The 16760-nt window shown below is 40.6% G+C and overlaps 1 protein-coding gene across 2 annotated transcripts; it reads right to left on the bottom strand.

Annotated features, from left to right (window-relative positions):
- Window positions 1-346: 346 nt before the first annotated feature.
- On the bottom strand, window positions 347-15459 carry NOM1 (nucleolar protein with MIF4G domain 1). Of its 2 annotated transcripts, none has more exons than XM_055709213.1 (11): window positions 14582-15459; window positions 13715-13837; window positions 12530-12725; window positions 10232-10555; window positions 9592-9702; window positions 8160-8327; window positions 7453-7574; window positions 3783-3915; window positions 3283-3414; window positions 2442-2551; window positions 347-1398 (listed from the first exon to the last, which is right to left on the bottom strand). In XM_055709213.1, the coding sequence occupies exons 1-11, from the start codon at window positions 15424-15426 to the stop codon at window positions 1221-1223; spliced, it is 2442 nt and encodes an 813-aa protein (XP_055565188.1). In that variant the 5' UTR covers window positions 15427-15459; the 3' UTR covers window positions 347-1220. The 2 variants fall into 2 exon arrangements, with proteins under 2 accessions (XP_055565188.1, XP_055565189.1); XM_055709214.1 differs by having other exon boundaries at window positions 13715-13839; window positions 14587-15459.
- Between the last annotated feature and the right edge of the window lie 1301 nt (window positions 15460-16760).

Genomic DNA, 16760 nt, shown 5'->3' with positions numbered 1-16760 from the left:
AATATTTAAACATTTTTCATCCACCTCTTTTGCTGCAGAACTGAAAATTTTCTGGAGGATGCCTACTGGGAGCAAATTTTCCCAGCAGGGACAGATTCAAACAAAGTAGCTGAATAGATCAATTGGTATCAAATGTAGTTAGGAAGCACCATAAGCGAGTGGGCTAGTGCACGCTAGAGGGCAAGCCTGGTTATAGAAACAGGGCTCGCAGCTCTCTAGCAAAGGTAGATCATGCAGATGCAACGATACTGTGGATGAGAAAGTGCTTCCCCCCCCCTCCCTGCAATTTAAAGTCTTTCCCTTCCTGGTCAGCCAGCTAGGGTAAAGCTAATACAAACAGCAAATCTTTAGAAAAACTACCGTTTAATGTGTAGTGCTAAGGTGAGAAAAGAAACAAAGCATTAACACCGAGTGTTACAAAAAGAAGTGTACATTTTTTTTTTTTTTTAAACATCTGAACGGAAAATGCAAGCAAATTCTGAAGGAAGGTATTATGTTATTAAAAGACTCATGCTGATATTATTCTTTATGCCTAGAAAAATCTGATCAACACAAGTGATTAGCCAACTCCAGTTTTAAAGCTGTGAAAAACAGGCTAAAAGAGCAATAAAAATGTGCTGTTATCACTAAACCCAATATAATTGGGCAAAGTCAGATCTTCGAGTCATTTTACTACGGCTTAGAATCCGACTGAAGATCTTTTCCTGACACAGTGTCAGGTAAGCAATTCACAGAATTAGCATACAACTTCAACACTTTTAAGAAATAAAGTCTGTTTCTTCCAAAACTGACTCACCAGTCCTCGTGCCATCTAGTGGCCTGTTTCTTCAGGCACGTACAATTAGTTACTAAAAGCCTTTGGTTAAGGCTGCTTCTTTAACATACGGTGATCAGCATTATGCTATCATTTTAAATGAAAGGTTAGAATATGAAACGCGGAATGCTGACTGGGAGTATCACAGAAATTTACTCTTTTTCTCCAGACACTAACCATCAACATGAAGCACTCATACTAAAAAGGGTTATGACAAAAAATACATTTCCCCTTTATTCAAAAAGGCCTTATATCACCTTTGATTAAACCTGTAACCAGTGTGTAGACCAAAGATGGATCCTTGATGGCTCTCCTCATTCTCAATTATTTGGGTCTGAAAGACTAACAAAGCTCTGCATCTTCATGCAGACTTTGTTTTTCTGTATGTTTTATTAGAAAACCAGAACTATAGTTTCAATTTGGATTCTTTTGCTTGCAAAGCCTTGGTTGCTAGTTCAACTCTCTCTTTTAGTAAGCTAGCTTCTTCAGCGCTCCTTTGAGCTTGTGCATTCTTTAGTATGAAGTGGGCAAGGAAGAGTTTCAAGCCCTCCCGCAGCAATCCCAGTTTGGGGTTGTCAGATATCCTGTAAAGACACAGATTTAAAATAGTATTTAGTCTTCTACTTATCCTGTAAAGACACAGATTTAAAATAGTATTTAGTCTTCTACTGTTTCAGAAATTTCTTTATTTTTTTTCTTTATCTACTTCAGAGACATAGAAAAAAATCCAACCTATAAAAGGAGCTTTTCTGAAGAGGTTTTCAAATTACCAGCAAGTCTATATTAGTTTGGCAAGCAGCCCAAACACACTCAACATACAATTGACCCCCAACAACAAAATGGAATATTGGAGCCTTAAACTTCTTTATGTCAACAATTATATCACAGCAAAAAATGAGGCAAATGCCACGTTTGAGCTTCCTTGTGTTGCAGTGTAATGGTTGAAACATCACCACCTAATTTTTTCTAACTTCATGTGACATTGCAAGTTTAATACAAGAACATCACAGAATCACGGAATAATTTGTCAGAAAGGATGTTAGCAGGTCATCTTGTCCAACCTCCTGTTTAAGGCCAGACTAACATCCAGGTGCAGTCAAGTTGCTCAGTGCTATCCACTCAAGGATCTCCAAGGATGGAGATTTCCCAGCCTCTCCAGGCAATCCTATCCCATACACAAAAATCAGATTTTCCAGACAACGCTGATTTAAAGAAATGAAAAGGACCCAAACCTTTCCCTCATTACTATTTTTAATTCTTCCTTCTTACACTAAAGACCACTCTACCAGTAGTCTGTGCTAGAAGGTAATTCTACTGCACACAGATGGTAAATCAGTATGGAAAGTAGGTAATTACAGAGCTCTGCTCATGAAAATCCTATGACAAATTATACGTTGAATATCTGAAAGCCTTATTTTGTGTAACACTTCTCACAGTTGTAACTATCAGAGCCTGTACTAACACAGAAGTGATTCTCCCCACTCACCCAGGAGAGCTTACTTTTTAAGGGACGGATGGCTGAATTTTGGAATAGGCACTGTGTAATTTCCAAACAAAATAAGCAAACTTCTTATCTTCTTAATTACTACTCACCAAGGGTTCCCTGGAGATCTCTCTGATTACTTACCTCACAAAAATGTCGCTGAGTTCTTCAGGATCTGTTTTGGTTAACAGCATGCTTAATACTTGTCGCAAGAAACGGACTTTGGGTTTATCTAGTTCGCTGAATTCAATTACCTAAGTAGAGAGAGAGAGAGAGAGGGGGAGAATTAGATTAATTCAAGTATTTCAAACAGCTGAATTCTCTTCTAAATGAATAGTCATTAGCATACCAACTGGCCTCCCATATATACAGAGTCTTAAGTTTGGCACAGAAGAATTAGCTGAGAACGCTGCCTCCAAAAGCTAATTAATAAGGAAAGCAGAGAACTTTTTAAGGAATAAACCTGTCTAGTAATACCAGAATACTGGATATAATTTCTCTATTAGATACATACTTTAGAAATACCTATGAATATCCACATAATTGCCTGTTTAACACATTTCAATTATTCTTCTAATAAAATTATACGGACTCCCCATTCTGAAATCCAAGTGCTCAGTAGATTTCTTTTGTGCCTAATAAAAATCAACACCAGCTCAAAAGCATAGCTGAAAATCCACTGACAAAGCTTGTTAATGAAGGGGCCTCAGTTCCAACTCTGCGGACTCTAAAGAAAATGATCTTACCACTGCTCTAGATATAGAACTGTAGACTTTCTGAATGCCTGGGTCAGCATAGGTTCCCTTTTCCTCAGATGATAGCATTACTGTAATCAGTTGGATTAATTTAGCAATTCAAGAACAAGTTTTGTCTTAGTTTATGACCATGAACAGCTAAAGTACCAGCTAGGTAACCAAGAAAACATATTTTCCATAGAACAAGCACACGCAAACACAGAAGTATTTTGGAAAGAAAACACACCAACCTTGAGAACTGAAAGTGGCAACGATTTTGTCTTTAATAAGTGAGCCAAGAGTGAAACCAAGTTGGAGATGGCAGCAGCTGAGAGGTTTTCTAAGTCTTTGATTTTGTCCCAAATACTAAACTGAAATGTGACCTAGGTGTCAAAGGAAAAAAAACAACCTACAAATCAAGTGGCTGTTTAAATGAGTAACAATGTAACAAAACCTTTTGACCTTCTATTCTTTATGAGCCCTTTGATAATTAACAGAGATGCTTGAACAGACTATTCAATTCTTTTCAAATGCATAAAACAGGGGAAAGTAAACCTTCTGCAGTAGTTATTTTATTTCCTGTTCAGATCTGACCATGAGCATGCCTTACTTGAATACACAGCTATACCAGCAGAATATTTCCTCAGGATCCTGATCTTAACAGGCATGCATCCACTCTCAGGTATTTAATAACTGTTTTCCTAACCACAATAATGACACTAAACCAAAATAGAAACAAATTTTTCTTCACCTGAAATCGTCTTTCATATTCACAAAACTTATTAGCTAAAAATGCGTAGAAGGGGTTATATGTCTTCTCCTGTAAGCAGCAGTAAATGATAACATGAACGATTTCTCTCTCCTGCTGATCCTTCAGTCCAAGCCTAAAATTTAGTGAGAGAATGAGAATCGTTTAGTCGGGAAAAATTACTACCACAAAGTAAAAGCTACAGTTAACATCCAAGACTAATACTTAAAAAACAACCCCTAACACTGTATTAGATTTTACTTTGAGAAGCTTCTTACAAGTCTTTAAAACACTGAATGGCCTCAAACCCTTCAGACTGTGGGCTAAATCAGCGTCCTGGTACAGCAATATAAAAATGCTAGAGTATTATCAGTGTTAAAGGAGTGGCTGCAAAAGCAAGACCTCGACAGACAGAAGTAGAATGATACAAGTACAATTACCCCTGTGGGAGTAAAGGTAGCGCGCTCCACATTTGTAGCTCTCCATGAAGAAAAACAGGAGAGGGCACTGTCATCATGGAGTCTTGTGCCTTTGAATGTAGCAGCAGCACTGCAGCAAGCACTGCTGCATGGTGTACATTGGCGTACAAAGCTTGAAAAGTGAAACAAGAACTGCAGGATCCCCTTGCAGTTATTTCACACTTGTTCATGGGAGGAAAAACAGCCTGTGGACGAGCATAAGCCTATTTAGAGAAGCATGTCCAGGGCCCTTCACTTCTGTGGTAGTCACTAGAGATGAAAATATTTAAAGATGTTCTTCCTATTTAGTTGGTGATATGAATGCTTTAATCTCTAGATCAACTCCATTTACGTAATACTTGAAATTCACTATTGTCTGATAGTAGCCTAAAAGGATGCAGCCAGTGATTTCAAAGCACCTTAAAAAAAAAAAAAAAAAAAAAAAAAAAAAAAAAAAAGCAAAAAAAGCCTGAAGAAAACAGTATCAATGAGTACTTCTGTTGGCTGCCTCAGCATAAAGGCCAAGGACTGAACAGCCTTCCCACTTGAACAGCTGACCAGTCTGAAAGAGGGCTGAGACGCTTTGGCAGAGAATGGTAACTAACTCACAATGCACCTGTTCTGTGAATAATATGATTTAGCTTCCAGGGCTGCCAAATGCTTGGCAGCATTAAAACCAATTAAAATGAAAAATGCTTCATATTATAATCTGAAAAATGTCAAACAAAATTCTTTTCATTGCTTCAAGCTCAAGTTTCATATGGCATTAGTATAACTCAAGTGTATTTTCTAACCAAGTTTGACTCCACTGGAACTTGCTCTACCGTCTGTAGAGTAGTTTGTCATTGCTCAATTCTAATGTCCCTTGTTTGTACACACCTCCAGACATCTGCCATTGCATTTGATCACGGACACACACCAGATTAACAGAGAAAATACTGCCTTTCAGCCAAATCGCCCCCAGAATTTAAGGTTTTACAATAGGAAAATCTGGGCTGATGCTAATGAGTGGTGAAAACTTACAAGCCTGCTTCTCCAAGAGGCCAGCACTGTAAGTACTGTGTCTGTGATATAATTCACTTGCTCTCTCATCAGTGAAGTTCTATCTGATTTTATTACAGAGTAACAACAGTTGGGTTTTTTTTTAAATACACAGGTTTTCAGACACTGGAAGTTACATTGCAATCACTTATCTGGCAGTCTCTTCCCTTGTTCATCATCACTTCTTTCATGACTTGCTTATTTAGGAAATATGCACGTTGCTAGACATTGTAACCAAGTACATCAGCACTTCAATGTTCAATTTTGTTCTTACCTAGACTTCTTCATAGACTTAGCAGTATTTAATCTTTTCAGACCTAGCATTCCAGACATCTAAAATTTAAGAGTCAGGACTGTCTTTCACTGCTGAGCTTCACCATAAACCTGCACAGACTTCATAAGCCTGATCTTCTTTCATAAAGAACAAGCAACCACCTCATCTATTAAATCATTCATGAGTGACAGTATTCCCGTCTTGATCACTTTTGCTACCCTGAATTACACATCACACTACAACAGGATATTGAAGACTTTTACAAGCTTCCATTTGTTGTGAGATGTCTATGAAATAGCTTTAAAAACTGCTCCTCCATCAAACTTAAGAAGCATTCAATCCATCTCCTTTGTGAATCTATGGTTTGTGAAAGAGGTGTGGCCTTTCAGCTGATGAAATGGATCAAGTCTCTCTCTTCTTTGTCTCCTAGGATGTTCCCAAACCTCCCTTTACTTCTGCAATCACAAGCTGAGCCAGTTCAGGGAGCTGGTTTGGCTTCAAACTAACTATTTTGCTGTAAGGAGAAAGGCAAGCAAAACTACAGCAGCCTGGTTTTAAAAGAGTTTAAATTACCATTTAACCACACCTAAACTCTGCCAGAGACCTAGCACCAGATGAACCAACAACTACAGTTAAAATACTTCTTTATGTATTTCTCATGCTCTTCCTCATGAGGCTGACATCAAACATATGACTATTAATTCCCACACACTCTGGAACACATGTTCACATTGAATAATTCCTGCACTGACAATTTTGTGTACTTCCCATTATATTCTGCCATATGTGGGCAGACTTGAGAATTCCCCTCTCTGAGTTTGCTGTTTTAAAATCACTATCAACACACACCAATCCGCAGGCAGTTTGTCTGCCAAGCCTATATGTATACAGATTTGTATACTAGCTTGGATAGCACGGATGACAGTCAAGGATCAATCTGCAAATTGAGCTACCAGGTCTTGGCAAGAACTGCAGCAGCAGCAGCTAATTTCTTTTAATTGAACAGGCCATATTAAGATATTGGAATGACTCCATCACAGCCTTAAATCCAATCTGTGTTTTGCAGAAGTGGCATTTAATCAAATATTAGTTGACTTTATTACGAAGTCTGTTTTGGTTTGGTTAGCAAATTAAATAATTGCATGCCATCCTGGTAAGACAAGTCCCTTGAATTACAAGGCTGCAACAGAAAAGTTCAGACATGATCCCTCCCCTCCCAGTTACTAAGACTTACAATTAATATTCTGACAAACACAAAGAACAGCTTAGTTTGAGCTTTTCCCTGATCACACCTTCTAGAAAGCTGTTTGCCAAGTGGTAAGGCAACTGGTCTTAACATGAAATGTGACCCTGGAGCAAATCCAAAGCTAATAAATTCTGCAAGAAAGAAGTGGAGGTGCTAGAACACTACCAGGTCATGCAAGTATGGACAGAGACCTACAAGATGGCTTAACAAGGTGGCAAGATGTAAAGAAGTGGCAGCACTACGGAAATCTAGCAACAAAACCAAGAGATTGAAGGGGCTTTCTAGTCTGCCTCTTGTGAGGAAGCAAGCCTGCAACAGACTTCCATCCACTAGACCAGGATACACATCTTCAGTGCAAAAAGATACAGGCTCCTGAAGTCAAGATGCTGCAAATCACAGCTACAGACATGAGTGACAGTAACAGGGGCTACTCCCTTCCTCTGACTGCCAGTCAGTTCTGCCTGCCCCCTACTAGTCCTTACCCCGGGGTTTTGGTCCCTCTTTTACGCTTTTACCCTATGTGGATCCCTAGCTATGCACTTTTTTAATTGTATTATCAACTAAATGCTCTTAAACCTAGACCAGCAATGTTATTTTTCCAACCCAGCTAATGCTGTTTTTAGTTCTGGGCTGTCTGCGTTAGTCTATACTTACCTGACAAGTTTTTCAAAGGCATCCAGGAAGTCTTCACTTGTCATCAAGACACAAAATATACTTCTTCTGATATCAGTATTCATTCTCTGCTTACGAGCAAGCTCCATTATCTTTGAACTCACCTGAAAAAAAATCCAATTGCTACTTTATTTATGCTTGCTTTGAGAAAGCTATTTCTGTGCAGTATTGAATAAAACCATTAATGAAGATGTCAAACTATGAAGCAGCAATCTAAAGGTCTTGAACTTTTGCCCAGAGGCATAGGTATCATCAGGAGCTTTTTCAACTATATATTTCAAGTGTGCCAATTATTTTTAAGATGTGCTTCTCTAATATAAGTCACCAAGACCATCTCACCACACTACTTTTAGAATCAGCTCAGATATATACCACCCACAGACAGCGCTACCTGTCAGAATTCATATGAGGAAATTCACTTTTAAATCAAGGCTCTTCTTCCACTTACATATATTACTTTTGTAATTCTACAGGATAAGAAAAAATGAGCTATAATATTTGCAGTAACAACTCTTACAAAGCACGAGTACAACATTTTGAAAAGTGTAAGAGCAGAATTCACAGTCCAAAAGCTTAGTCTTACAAGAGTCTTTTTTTGGTGGGCTTGGAAATGAACTTATTCACTTGTATGCAGAACATTCAGAAGATCACAAACACTTAGACTTATAACTAGTACTGCTTGGATTTACCTTTCCTATATGCAGTTTTTGCTGAGTTTTGCTGTTTGTATCATTGATCATTGGTGCTCCGCTCCAGGATGACCCTACGATCCACCAGCGACCAACCCGATCAGCGCTGAGGAGAGATTCCAGGGAGACGCGGAGCTGAGTTTCTTTTCCAGAACCACCACTGTGAACCTTGAATATCAAAACCCAAAAAACTCAAATAAAAGCTTTTGAGGCTTCCTTTTTTTTTTTTTTAAAAAAAAAGAAATACTTTAATTACTTAAAATTACTTTTAAACAAATTTTTAAACAAATATCTTAAATCTCCATACAGGTCTTTGCATATATGCCCCTGCTCCCTTTAGTTTCAGCTACCTGAAGAGAATTTACAAGTTTCCTATGTCCTCTAATTTCTCAAATACAAGAAGTTGCTTAAATCTACATTTAAAAGCTCTTGATTTTTTATTTAAAGAAAAGAGATAATAAATTAAAAAAGTAGCCATCTTCTACTCATAAAACTTTATTAGAATTGAGACTTGAAGCTGACATTGTAAATCAGTTGCAGCATCTTACAATCTGGTCATGATTTTCCTTTTGAACACTTGTGATCAAATACAATTACACAACAAACTGCCTTAACTTTCGTACAACTCAAACAACAAAAAGTTTAAACCCTTTGAACAAAGTAAGAAATTTTCAACAAAGGAGTCTAGAAGCATACCAGGAGGACTATGAAAACTGAAGAGAGGAAATTCTACAGAACTAGGTTACCTAGCTTGTTGTTGCCTGGCCTATTATCTCTGATGTAGACATCCTGCATTTACAAGTTTCTGATAAATAAGATGCCCTGGGTGTTGTAGACAAGTAGTGTTATTTTCAGGTTGGAGATACATGGAATCTAAAACCAGATTCAAGTCCTGTGAAAGTGAACTCATTCTCAGTCTAGACAGACAGTTACATTCATGCATTTTGTACTGGGCTGTTCTAGACAAACCGCCCTCTCTCAGCCAACATCCCCACCCCCCCACCCCCAAAGAAAAACCCAGGAAAGAAAAAATATCTAGGTTTTCAGAAGCGTTAGGCTTCCAAAGTGATTCTGGTCAAGTTAGAAGTGGGTGCCTGCATCCAAATCCATGGAAAAAAGAATTTGTCATAATGACTCATTTCTTCTGCACAATCATTAAACATCCCACAATCTCTTTTTCAAGGATAGGACTCTGAGGCAAAGTCTTTGGCTAAGTATTATGTCCTTTCTCAAACTGTTCTGCAGAATGCTGGTTGACTCCTGACTTAACTTGGACACAGGAGATAATGATCTAAGAAGTGATTTTTGTCCACAAGGGTTTCAACCTGTTAAATGAATTAAAAAATACTATAGCCCTCAAGCCTATGCACGATGTAAATAATTACTTCTGGTTTAAAAATAACTATACTAAGTACGTCAAGAAAGTTCTCACCAGTGTTCTTTGCAATTTGCGGAGTTTTTCAACTGGTTCAGGATCATAACCAGGAATCTTACGCATGTCATTATTCCTTAATGCCAACATAGTCTCTAGCATAAAACGAACCTATTAGGGAAAAGAAAAGTTTCTGTGGATTATGTCCTCTAAGTTTATTTAATAAACTAGAGTGTACTTTGAAGTTACTATTTTGCAAGAGTAAGCAGCTCAGCTGGCAATACACATCAAAATTTAGATTACGTGAATACAAATACAGAGAAGGATGATTACTTTAACTCCTATTATATCTGTTTGTGTTCAACTTTCAATGCAAAGCTTAATTTGCTAAACACCATGCCTCAGTGACCATTTTTTAAAGTCTTTTTAATACTTTTAAGTATTACAAAACAGAAGCACTGTCCATTGCATAAGACACAAAACGCTCCTAGGCTTACTCATTACAAGCATTTTGGTGTCTGTGTCCTAAGAACTAATGAAGAAAGGCAGACAGGAAGGCAAATAACTGAATGCAACAACTGAACACTCATGGTAACTTGGAACCCAAATGCAGTGGAGCAGAAAACTAAATAAACACATGTATCTAAGTGCTTATTAAGGTCTATTCAGAACAGAAAATCTTTAAAACACACACACATACCCTAGTCTGATCATGTAGTTTCTTGTCTGCTGTGTTTGCTTTCTTCTGGGCTTCAGTGATCAGTTCCTTCAGAGCCAACGCATCATCTTTTCTTAAGGAAAAGCCCACATTTTTCAGAAGAAACAAAATCAACTCAATCTCTTTTTCAGTGAAAGTGCCAATAAGCTTTTTCAGAATATCAAAGATCAGCAGGGAATGAACCACATGGAAGTTATACAGATGAGCAATCAAGGCAAGCAGATTTTCACATTCTTTCCCTTCAGCATCACTTTTACAGAGTTCATCAAATTTCTTCACCACAGCTTCCAAAAAATGAGCACCGACCTGGCAACAGTTCCATTAAGGGGTGGGGGGGAATAAAAAAAATCCAGCAGTTAACTGTAAGTAGATTTTATAGAAATCTGTAAAACACCCAGTTTTGGGGCACTGCCACTAATAATTTTAAAGAAACATTGTTGCTCCTCCCAACCAATATGGATGTTCTACATTTACATACACAAATATCTAAGTGTTAAATGACATCCCGTTGCCCTGTGAACTCTATGCAAGAAAAGCAAATGTTATGAACTTACAGTACACATACATCAGAATTTGTTTACATAATTTTCATGGACACATATTAGCATCTTCCCAGCTGCCAGGCTAGCATGCTGTTACTGCTAGTCACTCATCCAGTAGAAGTGGCATGTCAAAACCCAAGCACATCACAGATGTCAGCATTTCAGAATAAAATCCTTAGCAGGTGGGTAAAAAATAGTACTGTAAAACAACCCCCAACATACCAAGTTTCACAGCTGCTGAGCATGAGCTTAGGCTGCTTTTGAAGCAGGCGGGGATAAGTCTTAGCAATTTGTCAGTGGTGCAGTTGGGAGAAGAAATTTTGGTATCTTTATATTTGTGAAGATAGAATTGATGGTAAAGACTGGAATTAGAAAGCATAGCAAAATATAAGTAGGTAATGAAGACATTACTGCTAAACTAGACCCACGCCATTATTCTGGTGCTAGTACTTACCAATTTTCTTATGAAACCCAAAGTCCCAGTAGCAGTACTGGCTTGCATTACAAACCTCAAGCAGCTTAGGTTTTAACTATCCAATGATCATACTGCACAAATACCTAAACGCAGTTACTGGAATCCCAACTTCTGCACTGCTCAAACTAATCTTAAATGCAGCTGTGCTATCACACTTCCACATAAAGCATATATTGCATTTATTTTACAGAGAGACAATGGAGATTTATGGTATACTTAGAGTCTTACATTTAAAGATGCTGTGTAACAGAGTCAGTAGTACAGAGGACAGTCTGGATATCATCTATTTCTAATACCAATTAGTATACTAGTATCTAAAACCTATTACCAAGCATTGTAATATTACATTATATTTGCAGTCAGAACAGCCTTTCAAGCAACAAAAAGGAACAAAAAAAAAAGTTTAATGGCAAGGCTGCATAGAGAAAACTGCTGTAATTGCATCCATCTGATATTTAAAATGGTTTCAGAGATAGCATTCAGGTCACTACGTGACAAACTGAAGAACTTGCATCAATATACCTTTTGCATTGAGATGTACAAAGAAAATGTAACTTGGTGGGAACATGGTGCTGAAACAGCTGTTTCCTGAGAGACATTTCACTGAAACTAGCTAAAATCTTTCCTTTTGACAACAGCAGTTTCAGCTTCTTCCTAACAGTAAGCAATAGATATTTTATCTCAATCGTTCATAAGGTTTAAAAACACAAAAGAAAAAACCTCCAAAAAATTTGCCATGTTTTTTGAAGGTTTTGATATTCTGTTATATTCTGATATTTGACATACCTAGTTACTTCCACTGATGATTTACATGACTGGGTTTAAAAAAGGACTTTTTCCACTGATGTAAACGGATTTCCGTAACTGTAGTGCTTTTCTTATCTGGATACACATTGTTCAAGAACAATGCCCTCATAGGCCCAAGAGAACAGAAATGGATTAGTGTAATTAACGAGGAGAAAACTGAAATTTAAAAAAATTCAGTTTTATGGATGTAGAAAGATTCTGATGAAAACTCTGATATTTTTGTAACTGACCAGTGGTAGCTCATGGAAGAAATAAATTAAACTGATAAAGCAACAGACTTGGTCCCTTGCACTTGTGGACACCTGGCAAATAAGCTACAAATACTGACGAAATTCAGCTAGAGATGCTTTTTAGTGACACACAATGAAAAACTAAAAAGCCTTTCAAACAAAATAACAGGAAAACACTGTACAATATGTATTATTAAACACAATTAGTTCCAACCACAAGAATTACCTCAATTCCTACATTATGATGAAGAATGCTGACTAAAAGGACATGCTCCATCATCAATCTTGCAGGCATGGCTACTGCAGTAACACAAGCATTCATGAGAATATCTGTCAGAGTTTCATTCATGTCCTTTCTGCTGCTGGCCATGTAGAGCTCTTCCAGCTGTCCACTAATGGAGGACAAATTCGGTTCACTCAACCTATTGAGAAACAAAATGCAATGTTCACTTTTTCTTCTCTCTACATGATTCCCCAAATTTCAATTTACCCAACCATCAACCCAGTCTTTTTAGAGAAACTAGCTTGGCTTAAGAAGAAAGATGGAAAAGATGACTGGAAGGGACCTTTTGTATTTTGCTGTGTTCACTAAACTAAAAACTGACAAAATATGTTTAGGTCTTTTTGCCTTTTTTTTTTTTAATATTTACATGTAAAAACAGATTGGCAGCGGTATTCACAAAGCACTGTCAGTGTCCTTACTGTCACACTGAACAGACTCCTTAAGAAGACCGACTTTGTTCTAAGCAGTTGTAACTATGGCATATCACAGTCTTTGGAGAAATTAAGTATTAAAACACCTCATACTCTTCTAACATATAAGGTACATAAAATTCTAAATGACTGAACAAACCACATACTGCAAACCATAGCCTGCTTTTTACAGATAACATAGATACAAAAATACCAATAGATTTCTTATCTTACAAACACTCTAAAATTAAAACGTGTGAAAGCGTTAAAATACTTTTCCTGTTCTTCAGTACTTTAAGCTATGCTTTAACACTACTTTAAGTGTTGCTCCTCCTCAGTTGTAATGTTGGAGAAATTTAGATTTCTTTAATTAAAAAAAGAAAATCATGCTTTTTTGGGGAGGGAAGTTATAACTCACACTGAGGTGTTTTTAATAGGCACACTCCAACCGACAGTGAATTACACCTAGCACTTGCAGACAACTGCTGTGTGGAATTCAGCCCAATCTTAAATTTATTTTCCAGATTTTTAACTTCTCTAGTGACCAACTTTGAAGAATTTATATCAACAAAGATAATAATTATTAAGGATAGCAGACATGATTGCCAACTTAAAATCAGTTTGTGAAGAGAAAAGTCACATCCTTGCCACTTTTCTTTGAATGATGAGCACTGTCACACTGAACCAGAAAGATTAATGACTTTCCTTATTACATTACCTATTAATAAGGCCATTCACCATTTTCTTCAGTCTCCCCAATTCTTCTCTCTTCTTGTCATCTAGTGTCTCCTGAGCTTTCCTTACTTGAGGGGGAACATACTTTGTAGCACTGTGATTATGACTCTTTCAGGAAAACAGTAAAATAAGATACCAAATGAGGCTAGTATCTTAAATATTTGAACACAAATATACATTTCTATTTAAGATTAATACAACAGAGTTTTAATTAAGTATTTTACCATCTAATAACTAACACCAAAGGAACAACTTTATGTAGAAAAGAAGCATGCAATGAGTTACCCTTTATGACCGATATAACAGCAGCAAAACTCCTCCATGCTTTACATGAAATTTTCTTTTAAGTTATTTTTATTGAAACCTGGCATCTTAGGTCTTGGCTTTATCCAGATGTTACCAGCTCCAGATGTACTAACAGTTAATGTTAGTGCCACCCAGGCTAAATAACCTGTCTGGCCTCCTCTCCTCCACCCCTGCTACAAGACCCAACACAGGCAGAACCTCAGGGCTCACCCAGAAAAAGTAACACTTCAATTTGCTCATTTTAACGGCAACGGGGTACCTCCCTTTATTTGCTGATCCTGTCCATAGAGACAAGGCCACACGCCTTGTGCTTCAGGGTATTTATCACCTGCCAGAGGCCTGACCCGGGGACACCCACCCCGCAGGCCCAGCCGCTGTCCCCAGGCCTCGGCAGGCAGCACTGCTGCTGGACCCGCAGCACACCGCATGGCTTGCCCCGACAGCAAGCACCTGTGCTTTACTGAGGCGATGTGAACTCTGCTTTATGTTCAGGTTGTGCCGCGTAATTCTGAGAAGCAGGTTTTGCGTTATCTAAGGGAAACACCCTACCTCCTCTTCTTCCTCCTCCATCTCCTCCTCCTCCTCGCCCGGGGGCTCGCTGGCCTCTGGCACCTCGGGGGAAGAGGACGAGCTCTCGCTCTCCCACTGTCCTTCCCCACCATCCCCCTCGGAAGGGTCTGAGGCGTCCTCCGCCTCCTCCTCGTCCCGCTCTCCGGGCCCCGGCCGGGGCTCCTGGGGCCGCGGGGCCTCCTCCTCGTCGCTGCTCTCGCACAGCCCGCTGAGGCCGGCCCGGGTGCCCAGGGCGCCCAGCACGTAGCCCAGCCCGTCCCGCAGGAAGCTCTGAGGCACCTCCTCCGCCGCGGCCGCCTCCTGCTTCTTGCGGCGCTTGCGGAGCCCCAGCCGCCGCTCCAGGCGCCGAATCTCCTTCTCCTCCTCCTCGTTGGCCTGCAGCAGGGCCCGCTTCCGCGCACAGGCGGCGGCGGCCGCGCGGGGTGCCGGTGCCGGCACCGACCGCTGCTTTCCGACGGCGGCGGCGGGCGAGGCCGGGGCTCTGGAGCGTGCGGCCGGGGCCGGCTTGGCCGGGGCCGGCTTGGCCGGGGCCGGCTTGGCCGGGGCCGGCGCGGCCACGGGCGCCACGGGCTCCCCGCGCTGGAGGCGGCGGCGGCGGCTCCGCTTCAGCCTGCGCTTCTCCTTCCTGGCGTCCCGGCGACTCCTGCGGTTCTGCCTCTCCGAGTCTTTCAGTAAGACCAGCGGCGGCTGGTCTCCGGCTGCGTGCACGAACTCTTGCACCGCCTGCCGCAGCCTGTCTAACTTGCTGCCGCGGCGAGCGCGGGCGGCCGCTGCCCTCTTCATCTTCCCCTCAGCCACGCCGCGCCTGGGCGCCGCCATCTTGGGGAGAGCCGATCTTCCTCTTCCGCCGCGCGGCCGCCATTTCGGGGAGCAGCGCCCCCTGCTGGGCCTTGGCCGCCGGGGCGACCCTTCAGGCGGTGCCAGCTCTGAGGGGATGGGCCCGGCGGGCTGGAGCTCGCTTGAGACCCGTACGAAAGACGCGAAATCCGTAGAGGTCCCTTCTCTTTTTTTTTACATTTAAGAAAATCTAAGGCTTGTCCCTCTTCTTACAGAAGGGATTGGAACGATTTGTCCCTCACAGCCCTGGCTGCGCTTGCAAGGCCCTGATGCCCGCTGGCACGAGGCTCTCACAGGAGCCACACGAGGCCACAGGAGCAGAGGGATGTCAGGGCCCCTGGCCTCTTCTCCACCTCCCCATTCCCCCATTTTAAACCCCTTCCGATCCTGCCAAGCTGTGGTGTCTCCTCCTGAGCAGGCCAGGGACAACATCCACATGGCCTCTGTCTGGTGCTAACTTCTCATGGGGCCTTTCCATCCACAGCAGTGTGCAGGACAAGGTGACGCAGCTGCTGGGACCAGTGGCCCCTACCACAGGGATGGGATCTTCCCCGCTCTGCCTCCCCAGCACGCACAGCAGGTGACAACTTGTCTATCATTGATGTGATCAGAGGGAATTAAATGTCCCACGGCAGTTTGCTGCTGTCAGCAGGAAAACCAATTGGTTGGTCTTATTTTTAGTCTCTTTGCTGTACTCTAGGCTTATGCAACCTGCTTGCCGTGTGTGCCTTGCCCTGTGTCTGTGTCCTCTCCTCCCACCAACTTTGAAATCTAGTGCCAGTTTCAGTCATGTCTGGCAGATGCCCACAGTTCCTCAAAACGCTGAATTTCCCCAAGTTTCATCAAAATAGTAGCTGGGTAGAGGAAGGAATTTCTCAGCTGAAGAAGTGCCACAAGATGACCTTAGACCTTAGCAAACACCAGAAAACGCACATGAAAGCCAGTGCACATAACCCAGTTTCAGAAAAAGGGTTACTCTTCAGTCTCCTGTGGGGACCAAATTCGTAGGAAGTCAGGCTTTATTATTTTGTTCTTTGGCGTTGCGCTTCTGACCTCTCTTGAACAACGAAGTGCTGCATAGGACTTATATTTCACCTGAAAATTTAATATGGCTCTATTATTCAGAAGATTATTTTTGTCTTTTTATGCATGTTTCCATATTCTCTCATTACATCATATGCCCTAGATGACCCATTCTTCAGAAATGCAGCTTTCTCAAGGCTGATGCATAATGAATCTTTCACTCTCAGTGACAAGATATGTTGCATTGATTTGTCAAGACATTCCTTTTGCTACATTTTCAACTATATATTATG

The sequence above is a fragment of the Falco cherrug genome, chromosome 4, assembly GCF_023634085.1.
Source record: "Falco cherrug isolate bFalChe1 chromosome 4, bFalChe1.pri, whole genome shotgun sequence".
Taxonomy (NCBI): Eukaryota; Metazoa; Chordata; class Aves; order Falconiformes; family Falconidae; genus Falco; species Falco cherrug.
Note: the sequence above shows the minus strand (reverse complement) of the source record. Positions and strands in the feature narration are given on the sequence as shown.

Coding starts and splice junctions, on each gene's coding strand:
- NOM1 (XM_055709213.1), bottom strand. CDS start 15,426: ATGGCGGCGCCCAGGCGCGGCGTGGCTGAGGGGAAGATGAAGAGGGCA. Junction 7,575..8,159: donor AAAAACTGCATATAGGAAAG/GTAAATCCAAGC, acceptor ATTTTTTTTCAG/GTGAGTTCAAAGATAATGGA. Junction 2,552..3,282: donor TGCCACTTTCAGTTCTCAAG/GTTGGTGTGTTT, acceptor CTCTCTACTTAG/GTAATTGAATTCAGCGAACT.